Consider the following 25,012-nt stretch of genomic DNA (forward strand, 5'->3'; position numbering starts at 1 on the left):
TATTACTAAACAATACACACACGGTTTTCAAAAAAAAAAACAATACACACACATGGTAGTAGAAATATAGAGTTTAATACTTATTTTGATCCCTCGACTATTGAGTATTATTGTTTAATTTAGTCATTAATTTTAAAAATTATCACATTCTCTGACTTAAAAAATCACTCTCAATTTTATCATCTCTTATAAAATATGTCCAACGGCTATTAAATTAAAGGGTAGAATGGTCAATATGCTATACTTCACCCCATTCTTGTCGACACCAACACAGCTACCAAGCCTATTTTTCTGCCAACGTCGTTGGAAGTTGCCGCTAACGCTGTCGCGATTTCTCCGGCTAGGTCCGACCCTTTTGGACATCAATACTGAGAAAAAGGGTGAATGAGGTTTGTGGACTTACCGTGGCGCAGATCATCGTTGTCCATGCAGGGAAGGTCGTTGTGTGGTTGTTATGCCATGGAGCCGGGTAAAATGAAGTGGAGAAGTGAAAGGTGCTGAATGTTGGTAGGCTGAAGTTGAATACAGATGCCTCCATTGATCCAAAGAATAAAGCCATGGGCTTAGGATGGGTGTTGCAAGATGATGAGGGTCCTGTTTTGGCGGCCGTTTGCGCATTACGGGTAATTTTCTAGTTAAAGAAGCTGGAGCTGTTTGTACTAGGGAATTGAAGCCTTGAGTTAGTTGAAGGGAACAGGTTTGGGATGTTGATCTTGAGACAGATTCTTAGTTTGTTTATTTTGCTTTATGTTCAGAGCCTTTTGATTCGACTTTTGGTTTTATTATTGACAATGTTAAGGAATCGGCATTCATGATAAGTGGTGTTGAATTCCGTTTTGTTAATCCATATGCGAATTGTGCTGTTCACACTGTTGTTCGGGGAGCGGTTTCTATGTCAGGTTGCAGGAGTGGTTTGATACTAGACCCTCATATCTTGTTGATTGTCTTTCTTCATATTTAATGCATTAATTTTTTCTTCTCAAAAAATAAAAGTAAAAAATAAACATATAGTACACGTACTAAAATTACACATTCAATATATTAAAAATGAATATTTATATGAATGGTTGAATTCCATGCACTTTTATTTTGGTAAAATTATAAAGTGCAACATATGTAATTGGTAGTTGGTACCAATGTGTTCAATTGACAACATTGACGAGCAACTTGTGATTTGTGAAGACTAATTAAACACCGTGTATAAACTCACTCATTTGCTTATGAAGCAAACGAGTTGCCTGAGAATCCGGATGGAAAACATGGAAGACATGCCCTTCCTCCTCCGCCTCCACCACCTCCACCCACTTCACCCCTTTTTGCCGCAGAAACTCCGCGTACATTACCCCCCTCTCTTTCAAGAAATCCTTTCCGGCGACGAACACCAATGCCGCCGGAAAGCGCAACCACTCGCCCGCCGATAACTCTCTATCGTTTTCCAAGTTGCAGCCGTAGAAGTCCCGGTTACAGCCCTCCGGCAAGCTCAGCCTCCAGAACATGTCGTTCATCGCCACACTGCTCCCACTCGATCCCTCCGCCGCCACCTCTACCGCCGTCCTCCTCTCGCTGCCGAAATACGGATGAATTGGCATAATCCCTTTGATCTTCACTGCACAATTTCCATCTCGTACACATTTTTTAGCAACCTGCAGGTGCAATATAATTGGAATGATGATGCGAATCATGCGATGAACACTACTGTACTGTAAAAACTCTTGAATGATGATGGAGAGGGATGGCAATTCCATCCAAATTTTATCCTTGTGGATAGGATTTTTTGAGTGAAAGTGAAATAGTGAATGGTGGCCGGCTCTAAATGTTATACCATAAATTAAGTTTCATCTTGTATGGTGTATTTTGATTAAAAAATTATATGTTTGCAGTTAACTTATTCTGTACTGTTTTCAAAAAAAAAAAAACTTATTATGTACTGTAATTAAATAAACTATAGACACATACCATGCATGGTAACTACGTACAAATATGTTACATGTTAACCGCAAATTCATAATATGTTAACCAGTGCAATTTATTTACGAGCACATAAACAATATAATTTGTATTGTGAATCTTAAAAAATTAAACCCTACAATTAATAATGTGAGTGGCACAGAATCGAACTCAACCCATCATGTATACACATATATTATTAAAAGTAAAATAATTATTAGTATGTGGTTAATTCTAACAGTTTGTATAATTCTCCTTTAACATTTTAAAACTATTAGTTCAATAGTTTGGTCAAATTAGAGAAAGTATAAGATTGGTCAAATAATGGATATAGTCATCTTCGACCCTAGACCCATTGTCATCCCTACCTGCTGTACAATATTTCCACCGGCGCTATCTCCGGCGAGAAAAACGCGGGAAAGGTCTGCGCTTTCCAGATACGGCTCGGCTCTCTGATTCTTCTGGACCCATTCTAGAGCTGCATAGCAATCTTCATAAGCAATGGGAAGCTTATTTTCCGGCGCCAGCCGGTAATCTACCGAAACAACCACGGATTTGGATTGAACAGAGAGGCCGCCGAGGAACAGATGGTAGCCGAGCCAAGAGGTGGAGCCCACGCAAAATCCGCCGCCGTGAAAATACAGAAGCACCGGAAGTAGCTCAACAACCTGTTCCGTTTCCGGCCAAAGATCGGGGACGTAGATTCTCCCGGTGATAGGCTTCGACGGGTCGATTACAACGTCTTTTGACTTGAAACCATCCGTTGATTCGGCGGACGCGGTGGCGATCTCCGGCGAGAAACGTTTCACGGTCCCATCGGAGAATACTTGTATGTAGCCCGGCGCTTCGTCTACAATAATGGACATTTTTTTTGGAGGTTTGAAATTTGTGTGTTCTGTGGATGGGAGTTATTAAGTAAATAGGCATTGAGTTTAAGTGATTTAAGAATATAATTTAAGAAGGAAAGTAAAGATGGTGATATATTGTTCGGTTAATCATGCAAAGTAAACACAACATATATATTGGAGGTAGATTGTTGAACAAAAGTTCTTTATTTAGGATATTATAAAGCTACATGCATGGACGGAAAAATTTCACAAAAAATGTTTTACTATAACAATAATGCTTTTATTCATTGATTAACAAGATTTGACAAATGCTGACACCTCTTTAAAAAAAATACTTATATTATATATGAATATGATAATTATAAAATTTGCCTTTTTGTATGTAATAGTAAATTTGATATAATTTTCAAATATATCAGTTTTATATATTAAAACTAAAATAAATATTATAAAATTTTGAATTTCAATTAAATAACTTAATTTAACCCTTGTTAACAAATATAACACATTAAAATAATTAATTTAGGTTTATTGGCCCTAACTTGATTGGCTATATTGAGATGTCTTTAGCAGACCATATTTGCTCCAGATATGTGGCTCTATGTCTTCTAATTGCGCAGTTTTATCACAATTTATCTTAAAGTATATTGCGTAAGACTTTTGGTGAATCTGTCATATTCAATTTTATTAATCTGGAGCCTTTGTGGAATTCCATTCTCTACTGAATGTTTAATCTCCAAGCCTACTAAGATACTTGGTCTACCATTACTTTGAGTCATTTGCTCAAAAGATCTATCGACTATTTGTTGGTCAACTCTTTTGATCTTTGTATCTCAACTTGAATTAGGTCTGATCTACCAATTTAAGGTCTATTGGGTATAACTGTTTCGTTTATAAATATGCATGTTAAGTAATATCTTTATGTGTGTGCCTTTGTTGGCTGGATTCAATGAGTTGTATTTTGGCCTTTAAGAAGAATTTCTAAGAATAAAAAGTTACAAATTAATTGTGAGTTATAAAGTCCCTATACAACTTGCTTAACATATATAATTAAAATCTATTAGACATGCCAAAGATCTTGTGGTCTAGTGGCACCCGGTGTCCGGTTAACACTCCCACATGAATGGATGATGGGAGTGGGTTTGAGACTCAGTGGAGGCCTATAAGTAGCTATGGGCAGATACAACATTGCTGCAAAAAAAAAAAAAAACTATTAGACATAAAATCAAAAAATATATACAAGTATATGAGTTAGCTAAATGAAAAGTTTGTTTTGATATAAAACTTAGTAGAAAAATAAGAGTTTTAACATGGAATAATTACTTTCCAGAAAAGATTCTAAATAAAAAAGAGACTTGTGCTTGGAAGAGAATCAGAGATCTAAAAATAAGAGTTTTAACACGGAATAGTTACTTTCCAGAAAAGATTCTAAATCAAAAAGAGATTTGTGCTTCGAAGAGAATCAAAGATCCTTATTTGCAATATATTGACAAACATAAGATGTCACTTTCCAGAAAGAGAATCAGAGATCCAAAAATAAGAGTTTTAACACGAAATAGTTACTTTTCCAGAAAAGATTCTAAATCAAAAAGAGATTTGTGCTTCGAAGAGAATCAAAGATCCTTATTTGCAATATATTGACAAACATAAGATGTCACACCTCTACAAGAGTTTAAGTAACGACTTCAATAGAATACCTTAGCTTACTTTAACATAAGAAGTTCTTCACTAGAAGACTATAATAATTAAAAGAGTTGAGTCAAACAAAAGAGTTAAGTACATATAAAAGATCTTCTAACAGTAACCTTATAAAACAAAAGAGGTATCTCATTAAAGAGGCTTAAGAGTCAGAGTCATAAGATAATGCTGGATTTAAAGAGGCTTAAGAGTCAGAGTCATAAGATAATGCTGGATGAATGGCATAGTGAACCTAAGAAATATATATATATATATATATATATATATATATATTGAAGAACATATATATATATATATATATATATATATATATATTGAAGAACATAGCACATATTGTGACAAATGGAAAAAAAATATGCATGGATAGCTGCACTTTTCATATAAAGTCTATCTTCTCTTTTGGATACAACTACTATCGTTTGAACATCTATGAATGAGCGATAATGAAAAAAATTCAAAAGATATTTTAAATTCAGAAGGGAGAACAATTTCATGTGCAAAAATATTAATAACACACATTCATAATAGTCCAAACCCACATTTATTTTCAATGTCGAGAAGTTGTTAAGATCTTGCTTTGCCCAATTTCATGGGTATATTGTATGAATCAAATTCTCATTGACCTATTATATTTATATGTTTTAAGTGTATAAATATGTTAAATTCATCTTCTCAACTAAGAGAATTCAAATCCAACTAAGCCCAATCCAAACCAAAAGTAAACCACACTCAATATATCGCCTCAAACTAACCAACTCACATGCCATTTTCTTGCTAATTTTTCAACAAAACAATTAAGCAATGAACAACCCATGAGTTCCCACTTGGGAGAATCACTTCATGCCACTTGACCACAATGTCTTTGGCATGTAGATTTATTCTTAAACAATCTTAACAATCTTACAATCTAATATCAAGAGGTCTCCATTAAAACTAAGTTATATATATAACTTGATGTATTTACATAACAAGGTGTTTGTAACTTAGTGGATAGAGCGTCTGTTTCCTAAGCAGAAAGGCATAGGTTCAACCCCTATCTGGTGCGTTATTTATTTATTCTCTTAATTTATCAATATGGCGTCTGCAGCTCAGTGGATAGAGTAGGTTCAACCCTGGCGAGATATATTTTCTGTTCGTAGTGCTGAAATTAACCTTTTTTTTGTTCCTTTTTTTTTTTTGGAAAATACATAATCATTAACAAAAAAATTTAACTTCTTCAGCTATGTCCTTTCATTATTGCATTGTAAGAGTTCTCAAACAACAATAACTGTATGGAGATCGAAAACCTTTCCACAATCTTGAACTCAAGCATCAAATTTAGAATTTTTCAAGTAAAAGTGTACAAACTCCACAACTCAAAAAAAAAAATTAACTATTTCATAAGTCATATAATCATTTAATCATTACCCCAATTGGGTGTAGGCTTATGTGACTAACATTGCATTAGGAATTGTTAAAAGGAAAATGTTTAAAATGTATTCTCAAAGGGTATTATGAATTCTATTACGCATCACGATTTTATTATTAAATTAAATAAATTAGTAGCTACAACAAAAAATGATACATATGTATTTCTTTAATTTAGAATTATTTGTCTACAATACCTTTATTTGAAAAAATTATTCATTATCAAAAAATTAAATTAAATAAGAGAAATAATTTCATTAGTTATATTGTCTTTATTTTCTCTCATGCAAAGATTCTTTACATTCAAATTTATCAATTGATATTCATTACATTGTCCATTATCTTATTTTTACAATATCTTGTAATTAAATAACAAAGTTATAGTACAAAATAATGTTATATATTTATTTACCAAGTATTTTATTAATACTATGAAAAAAAATTAAAATAATTTTAAGTTAATTATATTAACTACTTGGTAATGGTTGACAAAGAGAGTACTCAAATAACCCAACAAATTGAAGCGGAATCACTCTATTTTACTCTTATTGAATTAAATAAATTAGTAGTTACACCAAAAAATGATACATATGTATTTCTTTAATACCATGAAAAAAATAAATAAGAATAGTTTGAAACCAATCATATTTACTTGGGGGATTTGTTGACAATGAAAGTACTCAAATAACCCATTACCTAGCAAATTGAAGCGAGAAACTACCTTTTAATATCTTTGGAATACATAATATTTTAAATTTTCAAATTTTATTAATTTATTTAATCTTTTTTCATAAACTAGGGATTTCTTTATCCACAATAACTCATTCAACAATAATGGTTGAACCAAATGAACCCCAAGCAGAACACCTAAAGGAAAGTCCATAACTCCTATATCATAATATATCTCATTGTATGACGTTGTCATCTATGCTACCAATAATAACCGAATTGCAAATAACACACTACCAACAAAAATGAAGAGAACAAATAGTAAAGATGAAGACAATGACAATGTTACTCAAAAGAGAATTAAGAACACTTAGAAAAATTCAAATTAAAGTACTATTTATTTAGACTATCATTTTTAGACCAAATATTTAGACTATCGATTTTACAAGGTTGCAAACATTTATTTTAGTAATAATTATAATGAATTTTCTATATTATCTTGGATTCATATACTTTGAGTTAAGTTTTAAATAAAAAAATTCAACATTCAATTACCCATGTATAAGTTTCTTCTATATAATCTTGCATTGATATACTTTCAAATATTTATTTAAATATAAGCATTGGGCATTACCCTTTCGCGTAATTCGCGTATAAAACTAGTATATATATAAAAGTAATGTAGTAATGTAATGTAGTGTGCGTATATATAAAATGTAGACATGTAGTAATGTACTTTGCGTAACTATACGCACAGTACATTACATTACTACATTACTTTTATATATATATATATATATATATATATATATATATATATATATAGTTTATTGTTTGTCATGTATTATTATTGTTATGTTATTAATATGATATGTACTTATGTATAATCAATTATGTAATGTTTAATGTTTGATAAATTATGTTTTATGTGAGTTGTGTATAAGTTATTTTAATTATTTTTTTATTTACAAATAATAAAATTTTAAAAAAGAAGTAATAAATTAACAATTTACAAAAAAAAAATGGCGGGGGCCCGCTTAGCCCGCAAGCCTTAGGCGGGGCGGGGCGGGCCAACAAAACTCAAGCCCGCTAAAGAGCAGGCTTTTTTGGCCCATTCCGTCCCGCCAGCCCGTATTGACAGCTCTATTGCCAGAGGAGCTCCAAGGGTAATTGAGTACTTTCATTGAACAAGTTGCACTGGCACAGTGGCCAATACGGCCGCAGACAATCCCCCACCATAAGCAGCACTACCTCTTCTCTTTCTTCACTGATTCTCCCTCGACCCCATTTTCGACTTTCTTTCTGCAAATCCCAAAGCTAAGGAATTACCTTTCTCTCTTTCGCTAACCGAAAGCTCAGTCTCATCCTGCCAACAAAAGAAACCTACTCAAAAAGTGAGGAAAATTTCTGTTTGGTATTCTATAATCGCATTGGTCTCATAACAGTTCAAAATAATAAAAAAATTCCTTAATTTTGGAAATTTTGTTACTTTTTATTCCAATCTGCAGGCTGTAGAGATGCAGAGATTGAAATCAATGCCTTGATGAATGCCAATTTTCATTGTTGATAAATGCAACGGTGTAGATCTGTGGCCTCTTGGTTTTCCCGCTTAACTTAGTTGTATGGGGTCAGTATTTCGATGCTATCTCTGTTTTGTACACACTTGAGCTTGTTTGAGTAGGAAAGATTATATTTTTCTTCAATCGCTGATTGAAATTTATCTAATTCATATTTGACCTGGCAATGAAAAATGAAATCTTTAACAGAAATTAGAGAAATTGCAACATCAATATAGGTTAATGAATAAATTAATAAGTTTTTGGAATCATTTTCTTCGGGTTTTTTTTTCATTGAGGAATGAGGATTATTGCTTTTTTGTCTGCTATCTTGGAATCTTGGAGTTTGCTTCTAGGCTAAGCAAGAGATAATGTCACATATAATGGAAACACTGATGCCATTTTCTATATAGGCTTTTTCTGTTATGATTTCTTTGCTGTGTAGAGGATTTTGTTGCCTGAGTGCCATATTCTACAAGGAAGTGATCCTTTTTAGGTTTAGCATCCAGAGATTCACTTTTAGCAATGTACAATAGTTGTTTTACTTAATGATTCTGTTGGAGGCATGTTTTGAGAGGTACGAGCAAGGTTATAAAGATGGCTGGACAACCTCAATTAGGTCCAGTTTAGAAAAACAATTTACATTATGAACTTTTTGATAAGTGCTTCTACTAAGCTCAAAAGAGCTAACAAGGGTATTCCTTTAACTAAACTTTGTTGTGAAGCCTCAAGCAATTAAAACTACTGACGACAGAGCAGAGTACTGCACTATATCTATTAAGAAGAAAGTACAGGATACTACCTAAATGATGTAATAGTTGTCAAATGGAAGCCTTTAAGCAAACCATAAGGAAACAGAAGTTCACATTAATTTTTTATTTTTATTATTTTTTTTTAATTTGTATGGTAAATGTGGTCGACAGGGGAGGGATCTAGGTGAAATTATCCCTTCACTTTATTTTTCATTTGAGGACTAGAACTTGAAAGCTAACTCAGTAATTTATAAACATTTAGCATGATTTCTTTTGATCAGAAAACATGGAACCATTATTCTTGTTTGTTTTATTGACAATGAAATGAATTGATCTTTAAACATGTTCTCATCATTGGCAAATCAGATTCTACATAAATACTTTTCTTGGGCAGCTAGTAGGAGTGATTTTGGCTGTATGCCATAAGGTTCTTATGGAGAAGTGCTTCAAATGAGCCATTGCTTTTTGGTGTTGCAGGCACCCTTTGCCATCTATTCTTTTCATTATATTGTCTTGTATAGTACTGGGGCTGTACCAGACCTGATACATGGCAGTGGTTTACAGAGTTTAATTGCTAGAGCTCTGTAGCAAGAGTAATGATTTAAGCAAGAGTAGGCAGAGGGTCTACTATAGTGACTACTAGAGTAATGTCAAAAGGTATGGTATAGCAACCTTTCTAAATGAGCCTTCTTCTAAACCCCCATGATGTGGTGAAGGTTGGATGCTAGGAGAAGTAGTGAGTGGAGATTCTACTACAGAGAGCTAGATGAGGGGAGACCTTCATGTCTAATTCAGAGGGAGGGATACCCCAATCCTACTATAGTACTATCATTATGCCTTTGCAATTTTTCTTGGTCCAATTTGATTTTTTAAAAATCTTTTCTAGTATGTTGAGAGACTCTACGTCTCTTGGGTAGATAATTGATCATCTTTCATTTGTATGCTGGCTTATTTTTATAATAAGTCAAGAATAATAATCTAATTGGAGCCGGAGGAGTGAAAGTCTCTAGATTGTGAGGAGAGTGAAAACCCAGGATTGCTTGGTAAGCAAGCAATCTGTTGTGTAGGTTCCAATGCACCAACACCAAGTAACTTTTGACAAGAGTCATTATCATTTTTGGTCCTACTATTATTGGGGCATTGCCAATTTTAGTCCACTTCATTAATTTTTGCCACATTGCGGCCAGTCTTATTTAATCATTGCCACTTTTAGTCCACCGTTAAAATTCTCGTCAAATGGCCGTCCAAAATAGGGGTATTTTCTTCTTTTCATGTTTTGGTCATCTCCTTTACCCTTTGCACTGGTTTTCCTTACACATTTGTAGTCGTCCCTTTCTCCTTTCTCCTTTCTTCTTTACCCTTTGCAGTCATCCAAAACAGGAGACCCCGCATAGAAAGATTTAGGTCTCCATTGGATGAAAATGTGTAAGGAAAACCACTACAAAGGGTAAAGGAGATGACCAAAGCATGAAAAGACGAAAATACCCTTGTTTTACACGGCCAATTGGACAGGAATTTTAATGATGGACTAAAACTGGCAATGACTAAATAAGACTGGCCGCAATGTGGCAAAAATTAATGAAGTGAACTAAAATTGGCAATGCCCCAATAACAGTAGGACCAAAAATGGCAATGACTCTTTTGACAACTCATCAAAAGAATTACTCTCTCCTTGCCAAACAGATCATTTAAAGAAAAGTGAGGGGAAAAGTAGTTAAGTACATATCTTTCCCTTTTTCCCTTAAAAAATAGATAGCTTTAAGTTTTTGACTTTTTACTTTTATTAGAAGGGTAATGTAGAAAAGTAGAATTATGTGTAGTGTTTATTTAGGAAAATGATTAACATTTTGAACCATACTAAATTACTAAAAAGGAAATATAGACAATCTTTTTGGGATTGATGGAGCGTCCAAGACTGTTAGATTTAGCATGCAGTGCACATAGCTCTAATCAACTCCAAGAGTGGTTTGTATTCTTTTCAACATTTCTACTACTTCTTTGCCTCCCTCGTTTCGAAGGTCCTCTTAGTCCTTCAATCATGCCATTTTCCACTACATTGCTTTGACATAAGAATGTTCCAAAAAATCATTTTCATCCTTCTTTACTTGTGGATATATAAGTTCTCAAAAATTTCCACCCTTCTTTCTTTCTTTACCTTGAGCTTAGTGTAATGAACAATAACAGATCATCACCCTCTACTCATTAGTTTCCTGCATTACATTCTGAAAAGTTATCATTCTGATGCATTTTGGGGGAGGTCTTACCACAGAAGAAAGCCAGTAGGATCCTAAAAAATTGCCAAAAAAGACCAAGTTGCTGCTTCACATTGTTTTTGGAATAAGTTATTTTGTTTTGAATGCAGTAATGGAGAGGCAAGCAGAATTTTATAGCAGAAAGTTCTAAGGGAGAAAAAGAACTCATAAAATCCTTATTTTCTTTGAAAGTTCAAAGTGTTACACTCCATCCTCTGTTTTTTTTTTTTTTTTTTTTTTTTTTTTGTTTACCGCTACCAAGATAGGTCCTAGAAGAGAAACTTCTTCCTCCAAACATTCAGCTTCTATTGTCCGACGACCCTGACGCATTCTCAGTCTGAGCCTGTAACACATTCTTAGTCCTTAATATCCTATTTATGCACCTCCAAAATCTCACTTGGTTCAACTGCTACAGCTAGCGAATCTTTCTAATTTAATTCTTCCTTGCTAGGAGAAAACCTCTTAGAGCTTTCAAACAAGATTTGACTAGCACCTTTTTGAAAATGTGCTTTTAATTAATTAATTTAATTTGGTTTAGTAAGGAATGAAGAAAGTCCACTATTATGGTGTCAAACAAATTGTCTCAGTATTGACTATTGCTAGGTGCAAAGCACAACAAATGAAATAATTATAGTAGTACACTGGGATTAAAGGTAGGAGTGGTCCAATTTCTGTAGCTTCAAGTTGGTCTGATAGCTTAGTGGTAAGCTACACCCCTTTCTTGGCATTAGACCTAGTTTTGAATCTCACATCCCCATACTACATCAGGCATACCAAAAAGTATTATCTAATTTCAAGCTAAGAATGGCTGGATCACCTGGATGTGAGCTTTATTGGAAGTATACCTAAAAGAATGAATGCACACTTCGTATATTGGTTAGCATCAATCATGATTCCATGAATTTTAAGATTCTGGGTTGGCTCAGATCAGATGTATGAGTTTGTCTTAGAAGTACAATATGTTACTCCATCCGTTCCAAAATGGATGCATGGCATAAATTAGTAGACTTGATTTTAGCTATTTATAAATTAATTTTTTGTAATATTTAATTTCGGTCAAGTGAATAAAATTTATATTTTTTAAACCAGATTAAAAGTTCTAATAAACACAAAAAATCAAATTTGAAAATTATTAGAAATTGTTATAGAAAATAAGCGGAAAAGGTAGAATTGGTTTGGCCAATGAATAGTAGGGCATACAAAATGGGACAAAGGGAGTGTAATTAATAGTTAAATTATTAATTATTTTATGATCTACCATCACAAATATTCTGGATAAGTAATAGCATAGGTCCATCATGTGATGGACTTCTTCTCCCCTGTTAGAAATTGAAGTCATTCAAATAGTGTGTTTTATTTATTTAATATATTATGTATGATTGTATATTTGTATGCTATGATGAGAACTTTTGTCTCTACTAATCATTTCTATTGCTATAAACCTGATATGCAACCAAGCAGAGGCTGTTTTGGATGTTGTACAAAACCACCAACTGTAATATCAGTGGAAGATCGATCCAAAGGCCTGAAAATTCAAGGTCAGCAAGTGAGGAAAAAGAGTTTGAGAGAAGACTTTTGGAGCAGTAGTGCCTGTGAGATGGATAATAGTGCATTTCCATCCCATAGAAGTGCCTCATCAATTAGCACCTCAAACCATGCCTTTGATCCTATCTGCAACACTGGCACCACAAACAACCATTCAGAATTTGTAAATAATGGTAAGTGCAATTTTATTTCAATTTCCTTTTGATATAAAATATTGGGAAGCACTTATTGGCTGAATAACTCTTTTGAAACATTTTAGCAAGTTAATGTGAAGCGGTGATTTTTTGGCTCAAAAAGCATTCTATTTAAACTAGTATCCATTTTCCAAGTACAAGTAATAGTATAAGTTAATGTGAAGCAGTGATTTTTGGCTCAATCACAAAACCATTCTATTTAAACTAGTGTCCATTTTCCAAGTACAAGTAATAGTATCTGTTTTATTGGATTGCATTCGAGCAAATTTTATCTTATTGGTTCTTGAAGCTGAAGTGTATAATTGAACTCAAGGCCATTCTTGAATTTTGACAAACTGAAGGATCCAAGTTTCTTCAATGAAATGTCCAACCACTTGTCTTCTGTAATTGTTCACAAGTTACATGTCAATATAACAGTTATTTATTGTCTATTTTTGGGTGGGACTGACAGCGGTTCTTGCTCTATTGGGTTTTGAAGTTCATGATTGAACTAATAATTTTGTTTGATCAGGTTTTATTGTTTGGAATCAAATAAGGCAGCAGTGGATTGGGATTAGGGAATCTCAGAATTGTGTACCTGTTGAAAGGCCCAAATTAAGGTTAGTAGTTTTTTTGTTTTTTTTGTTTTTTTTCTTCATTAAACACTGATATAATTCCTTTCCTTTCTCAAAGGAATATAATGGTTGGACAGTGGATCTTGCAGTTTCATCAAAAAATAATCTAACAGCTCATGAACAATATATGAAACAAAAATTAACGCTGTTTATCTTCTGTCCATTTGCTCATCCTTGTCCTTGACTCTGCCAAAAAAACACCCACCTCTCAACAACCCCAATACCCTAAAACACACCTCTGCACACTGGTCATCAGATTTCCAATAGCTAAGTGGCATGGCTATATGATGGAGGGTTCCTTATGTTACATCATATATGTAGTTGTGGAAATGATGGAAAATTGATGGAGATGGTGATACTGTGCCATGGCTATTCGAAAGGTCAACAAAGATCAAGAGAGGGGTGACGGGGTGGGATATATGAAGCACGTCATGTGGAGAATTGGACTTTATGGGACAAATATTTTACTCACTAGGAACTAAGCCTTAAACGCCACAATTCCATTCTCCTTTTAGTTTCTTGTAGGTGTAGATTGGTTTTTATGACATGCCAAGCACTAGCCGAGAGTAAGGGTCTGGATAGGATCCACTTGCATTATGGTGGTGTTTGGTAAGGATTATTAATCCAGTTGTTGGGAATATAGATCAAATAATATAACTTTTTACATGTTTGACAAAGATCATGGATTATACACGGTACTTACTAGTTTATTTCAGCTAATAATCTATAAACAACTTGGAGTTGACTACTATTATGCAGACTATGTTCATATGATATCTGCTCATCAACTCTCTTAATTAGCTAGCAGTTCATTGATAGATCTTATCCCAGCCATTTGTTTGCATTATCGAATGTGGATTATACAACACATTTTGCTTATTTAAACAATAATTCTTACTCAAGCGCACCTGCCCAATCATTTACTTGCACAATAGATTTCACAATATCTTTTGATAATAGCGCCCCAACCATTGTGCATTGCAGTTTCGAGGCAACCTATGAGAACTTGCTCGGAACAAACAAGCGATTCCCTAGGCCAATACCTCTATCGGTGAGTCATATCTGCATTCCAACAGTTATCACCCTTTGATTGACACTGATCAGGCTGTCTGATGCTTCAATTGGCAGGAAATGGTAGATTTTCTCGTTGATGTGTGGGAACAGGAGGGGCTGTATGATTGAACTGCTATATTTACGTGCTAAATACTTTCAATGACAGATTCATGCTTGTAACTTTGTAAAATTCTTATTAGACCAAGAGAGCTTTAATTCCGTTCTGTTTCGCAGAATTTGAGTTTATGGTGTTCCCAGGAACTGTATGTAATCAAGGACAGCAGGCTAGCTATGAACTCTTTGTTTCCTTTAATCTTTATATTTGCTGTGTGGACCTTCAAGGTGAATATGGGAATTCAAGAAACCAACTTTTTTTTGCAGAATCCTAGTATCATTGGATACTTAATGCAAAAAGGATTACCAAAGTGGAATGGTTTTTATGTTCTTTGGATACTTAAATACGTATTGGATACTTAATCAAGGACAGTGGAATGATTGCACTTAGTGCAAAGTCAATGCACTTACTGAGGGGAGCCATTTTACTTATATGGAGTAGTTGCACTTATTATACTAGATTAATTAGTCATTGGCTAATATAAATATTGAGCCTTTGTGACAAGTCTGGGACACGCCCGAATCTTATACTCGAACTATTAGTAATACTACTTGTTTCTATCTACTTTACTCATTTCTATAAGTATATTCCAGTAACTTTATTACTGTCCGTTTAAATTTTTTTTAAAAAATTGAAATTTCAATTTACCCGCAAACTATTTAGACAATAAAAAATTGTGATAAAAAATTTTGGCCACTTTAGTAATCAAAACATTGGTTCTACGTTGGTTTTGGAAAATTCATACCACTTTCCTATAGTGGTAAAAATTTCATATCACTTTTCTTATGTTGTCGAAAATTTAAATCACTTTCCTAACACTTTAGTCAAAGGTTGAAAAATCGTAAAAATCCTACTTTTCCAATCACTTTTTTGGATAGTTATAAAAATAATCAGAATTTCGTATTTTTTCAACATTAAACACTTGAATTAAAAATACTCCATTACTATAAAACTTTTTAACTAAATATTTGTAATATTTTACCAAGTCCTTGTAGCAAAGTTCTTTGTTGTATATAATTAATGCACTTACACGCTGTTTGAAAATGGACATTAAACACTTGAATTAAAAAATACTCCATTACTATAAAACTTTTTAGCTAAATATTTGTAATATTTTACCAAGTCCTTATAGCAAAGTTCTTTGTTGTATATAATTAATGCACTTACACGCTGTTTGAAAATGGAAGGCCGTGGTTGATTTTAAACTGTGAGCACCAGAATCACGCCAGATAGGGGTCGAACTTATGACTTTCTGCTTAGGAAACAGATGCTCTATCCACTGAACTACAGGCGCTTAGTTGTTTTTTTTTCTGTAATGTTCCTATTAATATGACATAAACAACTAATTTTTATTTTTCACAAACCTACACGTGGACTACAATTAAAATATATTTAAAACTAAAGCTAAATAAGTAAAATAAATAAAATTAAAAAACCCTAAACTAACCCCCAATACCAAATTCCAATTGCGATTCTTCAGTCTTCCATTGCTACTCCATTTGCAACTTCAGTACTGTTGTTAGTAGACACCATTGAAGAATCCAAAAGCTCAGTTGATATAGACCCTACGGCTCCAAAAAGCTCTGTTCGTAGACTCCATTGACGACGACGGAAGAAGAGGGTGATAGAAGAGGTGTTCACAAATCGCAAATAACATTGTTCTAGGTAATAGAGGTACACTTTCTTATAGCAGTGTAATATACAATTTTGATGTTTGCTAGGAGAATTTTTTTTTTTTTTATCCCTTTCCCAATTACCCATCTCCATTTTCCTCTTCTAGATTTTTGATGAAACCCATCATCACTCCCCTAGCCTCGTTTGACAAGCCCAATATCTCTCATTGGATTCTTTGAAGAGAGATTTTCCCCGGAACCAATTTGGCAATCTCCGATAGCAGCACCAGCTTATAAAGAATGTGATTGATTTGGTGTGCGACATGTACTTTTCTCCAATTGTTTGTGTGGTTGTGTTTTTTATTCACACTATTCTTTTGTGGTTTGAATTTAACAACTATTGCTTTTATATGGTCGAATCTCCTATATGCTATCAGCTAATATTTCTTGGTGTTGTTAACTAGTTATATATATGTGAGTTGTGGGCATTTGTGAAAGATATGCACAACTAAAAAGAATGAAAGTTTAATCTTTAGCAGAAGAGTAAATGGGGGATTATTTTATCAACGAATAGTATTTTCTGATAAACAGAAGTCTTTCTTGCATCATCAAATTGTCTATCTTGACCATCTAAAGGTTTAGGAATTTTTATGAAACAAAGGTAATAGTCTTCGCTTCTATTTTCTCAACTTTCTTATTGAAACTCCTTACACCATTCTTCAAGTTGTTATATATGATATGTTACAAATCCTTGATCCTTATATTGCCAAAGCTCACAAAGCATTAAAATTACAAATTTAAAATCATGACAAGCGACAATGAGCTTAGCATTTTGTTCAGTTGGCAAGCAAGACTTGAAGAACAGAGTCTCACTTGATTGATTTTTTGTAATATGACACTATGTAAACTCATGTTACATTATTCTTTTTTTCTTAAATTTTTTACAAAACTTCTTATGTTGTAGCTAGAACCACATAAGTATTTGATTAAGTGATGTATTTTTTAAAAATATATATTAAATGAAATTGGGACAGGTTTGAGTACCAATTGGTAGTGTTAAATGGATTCAGGACAAGGATAATATTTAGTTGGGTTCGGGAATTCCTACCTGTTGTCAATCCCTAATTAGAACTCTTCAAAAAAAGGGTAACTTTTCCTTCTTTGTTTCCTGCAAGAGTGTAATATGTTCAAAATTCTACAATTTTCCTTTTTTTTTTGGGTGATTTTCTACTCTATTGATTGTGTACTGATCTTGTCAAATTGATATTTCTGTCAAATTTTAATTATTACTTTTCTAAGTTATACTAAATATAACGAAATCACTTTCTACAGATTTTATTTCTCTAGCACTACAAAAAAAGGCGGAAATAACGACGGCTTTTGTGACGGATTATTTCCGTTGCTAATTTAGCGACGGTTTACTTATTTTCAAAAAATTCAAAGTTAGCGACGGATTGACGACGGATTAGCGACGAAAAATGGTTGTCGTTAAATCCGTAGCTAATTTTAGCGGTAAATTTCTTCGCAAAAATTGAGACGGAATAGCGACGGATTTTTGGCGGGTAATTTAATAATTTTATTTGCTACGGATTAGCGACGGAAAAATATCCGTCGCTACGATTTAATGTATCTATTTATTTTTTTACAACTTAGCGACGGAATAGTGACGGAAACTCGTATCCGTTGCTACCGTCGCCAAGTATAAAATCAGAATATACATTTATAATAGCATATAGCGACGGATATTCGATTTCGTCGCTAGCTCTAGCGACGGATTCAAATATCCGTCGCTAAGATATCATGGCCGGATTTTTTATTTTTATTTTTTTAATGATTTAGAGGTATATCTAGCGACGGATTCTATTTCCGTCGCTAGATTAAGAGTGTTGAGATTTTTTTTTTGGGAATCTAGCGACGGAAATGTAATCCGTCGCTAGATCTAGCGACAGATTCTATTTCCATCGCAAGAGTAAGAATGTTGAGATTTTTTTTTCGGGAATCTTGCGACGGAAATGTAATCCGTCGCTAGATTAAGAATGTTGAGAATTTTTTTTCGGGAATCTAGCGACGGAATTGTAATCCGTCGTTAGGTCTAGCGACAGATTTTATTTCCGTCTCTAGTTAATAGTGCTGGGTTTTTTTGCGAAAATATAGCGACGGAAGTGTAATCCGTCGCTAGATCGGAATATTTATGCTGCGCCCAATTAAGTTAAAATATTATAAACTAGCGCTAAAGAGAATATAGGATCAGGTAAAATTACGCTTTCCTTCCCACGCCAAACTTCTAAACCTAAACAGTCTAAACGCACAGCCGCCGACTGCTCGCATCCCACGCCAAATTACGACCGCCGCCCAACCGCCCAACGACGACAGCAAAGCCGATCGCCGACCGCCGACTTCTCCGCCGTGCTCGCGTCGTCCGCTGTCCGTAAATCGACCATTGTCCGCTGCGCTGCTCTGCCGCTCCGCCGGACGCCTACCGCCGAACGCCTATCGCCGCCGCCTGGTATGACTCCGAACTGTTCTTCATATTAAATTGTTAGACTATGAATTTCTGAATTGTTAGGCTGAATTTCCAAATTTTTGAATTTCTGAAAACTTATTAAATTATTAATTTCTTATTAAATTGTTTAAAAGTTTAAAAGTATAATTGTTGAACCAAAATCCAAAGTTTAGTTATATGAAGTACAAAGCTCCATGTTTAAAGTTTAAAAGTCCATAGCAGATTAGCAGGAGCTGTAATACATGAATATGAATCTGCCTGCCAGTGGCTTTTGTACTGTACTGTACTTGTTGTGGGTTTATTGCTGTGATTTTTTTGTTTTTTTTTTTTTTGTTTTTTGAAAGATTGCTGTGGTTTTTTTATTGGATTACTTAGGAATTTACACAATGTGTTGCACCATGAACCATTATAGTGAGCTGAAATGGTTTCTGCTTCTGGGAACTGATTTTTTTTTGAACTATAAATGAAATGAAGTTTTATTGTTTTACCAGAAATGAATGAGCTATTTGGAAATACACATATGGGGTATAGGCTATACTAGCTGCTTGTTGGGAGGAGATTTGCTGTGTACTGGTTTGTCAAAACACTCAGCTGAGCATTTGGGTTGCAAAATATATGGCTTCTGTATTACAAAATATACCAGCAGATGATTCGGTTCTCATAAGGGTCACCCATGCCAATATCAAGAGCTTCTCCGCCGATATTCGTTTCTCTCTTCAGGCAGTCTTCTCTCAATCTCTCTAATCAGTTCTTTTTCTTTTTCATTTATTATTGTTGTTGTCGTTGTTACTATTATTATTTTGAATAACTCTTACCTTTAAGGCTTCAACCTTTTTTATGATTTTATCAATCTCTAGATGTTGTGTATTTATCCTTGAGCATTGAACTTGCTACTTCTATGTTAAGACTTAAGAGATTGTTTTTTGACTTTTTCTGTTTCCTTATGCCTTTGCTTTCATCTATTTTTAATTTAAATTTAACAAGTTGGGATGTGATCTTACTATATGTATTTTAAAATGCATATCACCGAAGGGAAAAATCCCTCCATATTATCACTCTTGAACAATCTACTTGTCATCTTTGTGGGTTCAGCTACAATTTGGTTAATGGATTCATATTCTTATGCAAGAAATTAATTCCCAGTGCACATAAGTTTATGGGATTTATTTTCCTGTATTATAATATGAATTAATTAACCATTTTTGAAGAATCTGGCATGGACTTTTCTGTCACATGGCAAATGTAGATTGTAGGATATATTTCTTGAATCAGAAGGTAAGTCAGCAGCTTATAACCTCCTATAAGCCACTAGCCAGCATGATCAATATACAGATGCAGAAATTCCAAACCCTAATTTTGAGAACACATAAAAGTATTTGTCCTAATGTTCTTCTAATTATGTAGAAGCAAATGATTAATAGTTCTCAAGTGAGACTGAATCTGAACTAGTATGCTTTTAGGCTCTTATCTTCACACTTGATAATTGTAACGTGGTTAATACATCTCAGCTTCTCTCTTTACATACATGACGGATTGACGGGCTAACTCTGTCGGTGGTCAGGTAACAGTAGAAGCTGTAAAAGAAAAGCTGTGGAAAAAGTGTGGTACTTCTGTTAGTTCAATGCGCCTTGAGCTTTATGATGATACTGGTGCTAAAATTTCAGACTTAAGTGATAACACAAGACCATTTGGCTTTTATTCTCCACATGATGGGTAAGTTTAATCTCTATTACATTGAATTTCCTATCAAGCTTTCCCTTTTTGACGTCATTGTTATTTGAATTATAACTGATTCATATTTGGTACAAGTATTGCCTAGGAGCTTTGACATGCACATTTCCTCTGCAATTTCTTTTTCTTTTTAGTTTTAGAGGACAGAGTTGCTTCTTTTTTTTTTTTTTTTTTTTTTTAAATTTTNTTTTTTTTTTTTTTTTTTTTTTTGAAATTTTTTTTTTTTTTTTTTTTTTTTTTTTTTTTTTTTGAAATTTTGATGAGATTCCTAAAACATGAAACCTGGTCTACAGTCCTAATGGTTAACTTCTGGATTTAGAAACTTTGCATGCATTAAATATTTTTTTGAATTATTTATACTTTCATATGTACAACTTGTTCACCTATTATCTATTCCCTTTCTTTTCAGCTGTATCTTTTGGTATATCCTGCTTTTATCCATGTTTTGTATGTCATTGTCTGCAACTGTGAAGATGACCTACCTTTTAGATGGAATTTAGATTCAACTATTTGATAGCTTGTTCCAATTTCATTTTTAATGTACTTATTTGATCTAAACTCTTTTTCCATATAGATATCGGCTGCATGTTATTGACACTGATCCATCATCAGTAACATCTGGTGGTTGGCTGGAGGACACCTCGCTTGTGGAAAAGTACACAATCTCTGAGGAGGCTTATGATAAACGGGATGGTAATCACAAGTACTAGAAGGGTGTTATTATGTTCACTTGCCTATGCAGTACCCCTGTTTATACTGTGAATCTGCATAGAACTAAGTTCATCCAGTCATCACAATACTGACACCTCTCTTCGACATTGGTCATGTTATCTTATGCATTTTTAATCTAGGGTTTTCGGGGGGAAAGAGAAAGTATGTGTCTGATACAGTGTTAATTTGTCCCTGTTCTTGCTTATTATGTTTATGATTACTTGAGAGAAGATCAATTTGATCTTTTTAATTCATCACAGATTTTGAGTGGGGAAAACAGGAAGAAAAATGGGATATTTATTGATGTTTTAAGTACATTTTGATAGAAAATAAAGCTAGTGATTCATTTATTACTCTACCTACTTGCATCTTTGAAAGAATGAAAGATCATGAACTTGTTGGTTATCACAATTGGATTTTCGCTTTCCTTCAACCACTCAATCTTGGGAGGATAAGAAGTGGAGAATCTGGATCTTCTAGGACAAACGTAGCACTCAAAATTTTAAAATCCTTTACTTGGTATCATCCTTTTACAGTCAACATTTCAACTGGTGATATTTACATTGTACTTTGATGGAAACGGCAATTTATTTATTTTATGGTGTGTTTCAGGTACCTTCAGAAAGTTCAAGGAAAAATTGGCATGCAAAAGTGCTACTGATTATGAAGCTAAAGTAAGATTCTCATCTTTGATTTGTTTTATGTTTAGAATTAGAATTTCCTCATTTACAGGTAACATTAATAGTCTGTATTTATCACAACTGTTGGATATTTTCTTTTACACTTTGCAAAAGTATCCTCTCTACTTTTGCATCCCTTATCTCCTAGTAAAGTGTATAGTGTAGTAACCATGTTTAATATTACTGTCAAATTACTCTTCTTTAGTGATCATTGGTTTTTCTTTTTGTTTGGTGCTCCTGTTACTACAGATTTGTGACAACTACATGGAAGATCTCTGTGCACATATCAAGGTTGGTCTAATCTACTACAATTCCTGTTTCCAATTTCTTATTTTCTTTAGTTTAAAAAAATTCATTTTTTTGTTCTTTTTTTTTTTTTTTTAGAGAGAGAGAGAGTGGGGTGGGGGTTTAGCACAATATCTAATTTGTGAATGTCATATGGAATTCACTGATCTTCACCCTTTATGGTGTACTCTATATAAATACTCCTTCAGTTACCACAAGAAAACTATAGGAAAGATGGTATAGAAAATGTTTTATGGGTAATGAATCTTGTGTTCCATTGCTTGGTTCATTCAGTGATCGGAATAAGTTCTGGAACTAATTTTTGAACTGCTAAACATTATAAGCTGTGTAATCTCTGTGTTTTTAAATATATAAATTTTGCTTCTCTTTATAAGTTGTGATATTCCTTTTGATATTTTTCCTTTTCATTAGGCTATAGGGTTCTTGCACTTCTTGTTAGTTACACCCAGCATCATTGTTACCTATTTGTTGTTATGCTGACTCTAGGCAGCATGTTACTTCTGAAATACCCTACCAAATAGCTGCAAACTCAAGACTTTTCTTACCCACAGTTTAAGTGGATCTTGTTTCACATCTTACACTCAGTTGAGTTTCAGAGCCTCTGTACACCCGAATAGTTAGAGTGGGATTGTATTTATTATCAAGCTCATTGCACCTTCTACTTTATTTCCTAGTTATCTCTTTTTGGTCAGGCCATTTTTTGGTATAATGCAGATATTCATTGTTCATTTGCTCTAGGTGATTTTTTTTAAAAAAATTTATTTTCCTGGTTTTGGAAGAAATTGTCCGTACTTGTTATATGCCTGATTACTTCCTACTCTGACATGACTAATTGTTGATGTCCAAGAAGGTAGGAGATAGATGCCAAGTTGAACTTGGGGAAAGACGAGGCATTGTGAAATTTGTGGGTCAAGCAGAAACACTTGCTCCTGGGTTTTGGGTCGGAGTTCAGTATGACGAACCAGTTGGAAAACACGATGGCATGTAAGTTAAGCCTGTGTTTTGTACAATTTTCAACATATCCTGGACTGTAACAAAGTAGATGGCAAAATGAAGGTCATGTGATATCCTGCATCTACTTACATGTAGATAAAGGAGTTCGATTAGGAAACTGAAAAAGCACAAGAAAAGCACTACATAATACAAAATCCTTTGAGCTTAAAAGTCTTGATATAAAATGTTGTTCACTCTAGTCTTTGCACTAAACTAGGTTACTCGTCTCTTTCTAGAAATGCTGTATGGAGAACTGACAAAAATCTGAAATGTTGTAGAATTGAATTTGACAAACAACATAATGTGTGGGTGTCAATAGATGTCTAGGATCGACCATGTGGTGAAATGTGACATCAAATAGTATTTTCTGCCTTGATTTTATTTTCTTTGTAATTCAAATATGCAATTTCACTCTGAACAACATATTGCATCAAGAAACTGCTCCAGTATGCCATTTTTTATTAGCTTAATTTGTCTGGTCTAATTCTTCTGCTAATATTTGCAGGGTGAAGGGAAAACGGTACTTCAGCTGTCCTCCCCTTCATGGTGGGATGGTCCGACCAGATAAAGTAAAGGTTAGTCTTGCTTACCTTACCTAAACAGTACTAAACATAAGAAACTTCAACGAGAGGGAAACAAACGAAACAAATTTCGTGGTGGGGGAGCTTTTCAAATTCAAATTATTTCCAATAAACTAAATTGGGAATGGTCTGGCTGTACTTTTTGTTTACGTAACGAGTCATGCTACTCTATTTTCAAATTGTCATAATTATATTGAATTCTTTTCGAGACCTTGATCCATAATTTCTTGTGCAATTTATTTATTTCAGGTGGGGGATTATCCTGAACGCGATCCCTTCGAAGAAGAGGAAATATAGTTATTGACAAGGAAGATATTTTATTTGATGTGATCTCTGTTTGTGATTGAATTTTAATGAGATTGTTGATGAGGGGAGTGTGAGTCCCATCGCCCATATTCATGTCCGGTGCTCAGGACTCAGGACCAAGTGCTGCTTTGTTTCTTGCAGCATGATTGGTTTATTTGGAATAAAATAGCTTTCTCCAACATATACCAGCTCCATCTTTTGTTTTCTTTTTAGAAATACTATTTCTAAATTTTCCCATTGTTCCAATTTACTTGGTAATGAGTACTATTCACATGTTAAATTAACTCTTTATTCTTAGTTTTTTTTTTTTTTTTAAACTTTTTCTATCTAATAGTATTTTTAATAATATTTTTAATGTAGTTTTTAAATATATAAATTTTTTATACTAATGCTAAATCTAATATTTTGAAAAAACTTGAATTAAAAATAATTTTAGTCAAGTATCGTTAATTGAACAAGACAAATAAAATGGAATGGATGAAGTGTTAACTAAAGAAAATGATTATTCTTAGTACTTTACAACAAGTTTAGTTTACGCCTTTTAATAGAGATGACAATAGGATGGGGTGAGCCACCCTCTCCAATCTTTCCACCTACATGTGGGAAATGGTTTACACCTTTTAATAGAGATAACAATAGGACGAGGTGAGCCGCCCTCCCCAATCTCCCCACCTGCATATGGGAAATAAATATATGGGGATTTTCAATATACCTAATATATGATTTTAATCAATATTTATAATTTTGTTAATATTAACAAAATTATGCACATTGTGCAAAACTGAGCATCTATTGTATTTGCTTTTCTTTAAAATAATCATTATATTGAAATATATTAATGAAAATATTATGAAATGGGGTAAAATTATTAAATACTTTTCAAATTTAATAAAAAATTATAATTTAATTTCACAATAAAAATATCAAATATACTTCAT

General features: G+C 33.6%; 3 protein-coding genes across 3 annotated transcripts; 2 read left to right on the plus strand and 1 right to left on the minus strand.

Moving 5' to 3' along the window:
- Nucleotides 1–1,187: 1,187 nt before the first annotated feature.
- On the minus strand, nt 1,188–2,816 carry LOC116021765 (probable carboxylesterase 17). The gene is made up of 2 exons (XM_031262274.1): nt 2,316–2,816; nt 1,188–1,643 (listed from the first exon to the last, which is right to left on the minus strand). The coding sequence occupies exons 1-2, from the start codon at nt 2,811–2,813 to the stop codon at nt 1,188–1,190; spliced, it is 954 nt and encodes a 317-aa protein (XP_031118134.1). The 5' UTR covers nt 2,814–2,816.
- A 4,985-nt stretch (nt 2,817–7,801) lies between these two features.
- LOC116016755 lies at nt 7,802–14,918 on the plus strand. Its single transcript, XM_031257147.1, has 6 exons — nt 7,802–7,963; nt 8,078–8,196; nt 12,591–12,847; nt 13,380–13,467; nt 14,467–14,533; nt 14,611–14,918. The coding sequence occupies exons 2-6, from the start codon at nt 8,192–8,194 to the stop codon at nt 14,662–14,664; spliced, it is 471 nt and encodes a 156-aa protein (XP_031113007.1). The 5' UTR covers nt 7,802–7,963; nt 8,078–8,191; the 3' UTR covers nt 14,665–14,918.
- Nucleotides 14,919–18,510: 3,592 nt separating this feature from the next.
- On the plus strand, nt 18,511–24,358 carry LOC116033042 (tubulin-folding cofactor B). Its single transcript, XM_031275802.1, has 9 exons — nt 18,511–18,769; nt 19,258–19,486; nt 20,328–20,479; nt 21,072–21,190; nt 21,821–21,882; nt 22,138–22,179; nt 23,045–23,178; nt 23,693–23,762; nt 24,018–24,358. Exons 2-9 carry the CDS (start codon nt 19,382–19,384, stop codon nt 24,063–24,065), a joined length of 732 nt encoding a protein of 243 aa, XP_031131662.1. The 5' UTR covers nt 18,511–18,769; nt 19,258–19,381; the 3' UTR covers nt 24,066–24,358.
- Nucleotides 24,359–25,012: the final 654 nt, after the last annotated feature.

The sequence above is a fragment of the Ipomoea triloba genome, chromosome 1 (genome assembly GCF_003576645.1).
Source record: "Ipomoea triloba cultivar NCNSP0323 chromosome 1, ASM357664v1".
Classification (NCBI taxonomy): Eukaryota; Viridiplantae; Streptophyta; class Magnoliopsida; order Solanales; family Convolvulaceae; genus Ipomoea; species Ipomoea triloba.

Bases quoted from the DNA above. Each gene is read 5' to 3' on its own strand.
- LOC116021765 (XM_031262274.1), bottom strand. From the start codon at position 2,813: ATGTCCATTATTGTAGACGAAGCGCCGGGCTACATACAAGTATTCTCC. The intron at 1,644-2,315 runs GTAGGGATGACA...TTGCACCTGCAG, and splicing joins GTGGAAATATTGTACAGCAG to GTTGCTAAAAAATGTGTACG.
- LOC116033042 (XM_031275802.1), top strand. From the start codon at position 19,382: ATGGCTTCTGTATTACAAAATATACCAGCAGATGATTCGGTTCTCATA. The intron at 19,487-20,327 runs GCAGTCTTCTCT...GTCGGTGGTCAG, and splicing joins ATATTCGTTTCTCTCTTCAG to GTAACAGTAGAAGCTGTAAA. The intron at 22,180-23,044 runs GTTGGTCTAATC...ATGTCCAAGAAG, and splicing joins ATCTCTGTGCACATATCAAG to GTAGGAGATAGATGCCAAGT.
- LOC116016755 (XM_031257147.1), top strand. The intron at 13,468-14,466 runs GTTAGTAGTTTT...TGTGCATTGCAG, and splicing joins GTTGAAAGGCCCAAATTAAG to TTTCGAGGCAACCTATGAGA. The intron at 14,534-14,610 runs GTGAGTCATATC...TTCAATTGGCAG, and splicing joins CTAGGCCAATACCTCTATCG to GAAATGGTAGATTTTCTCGT.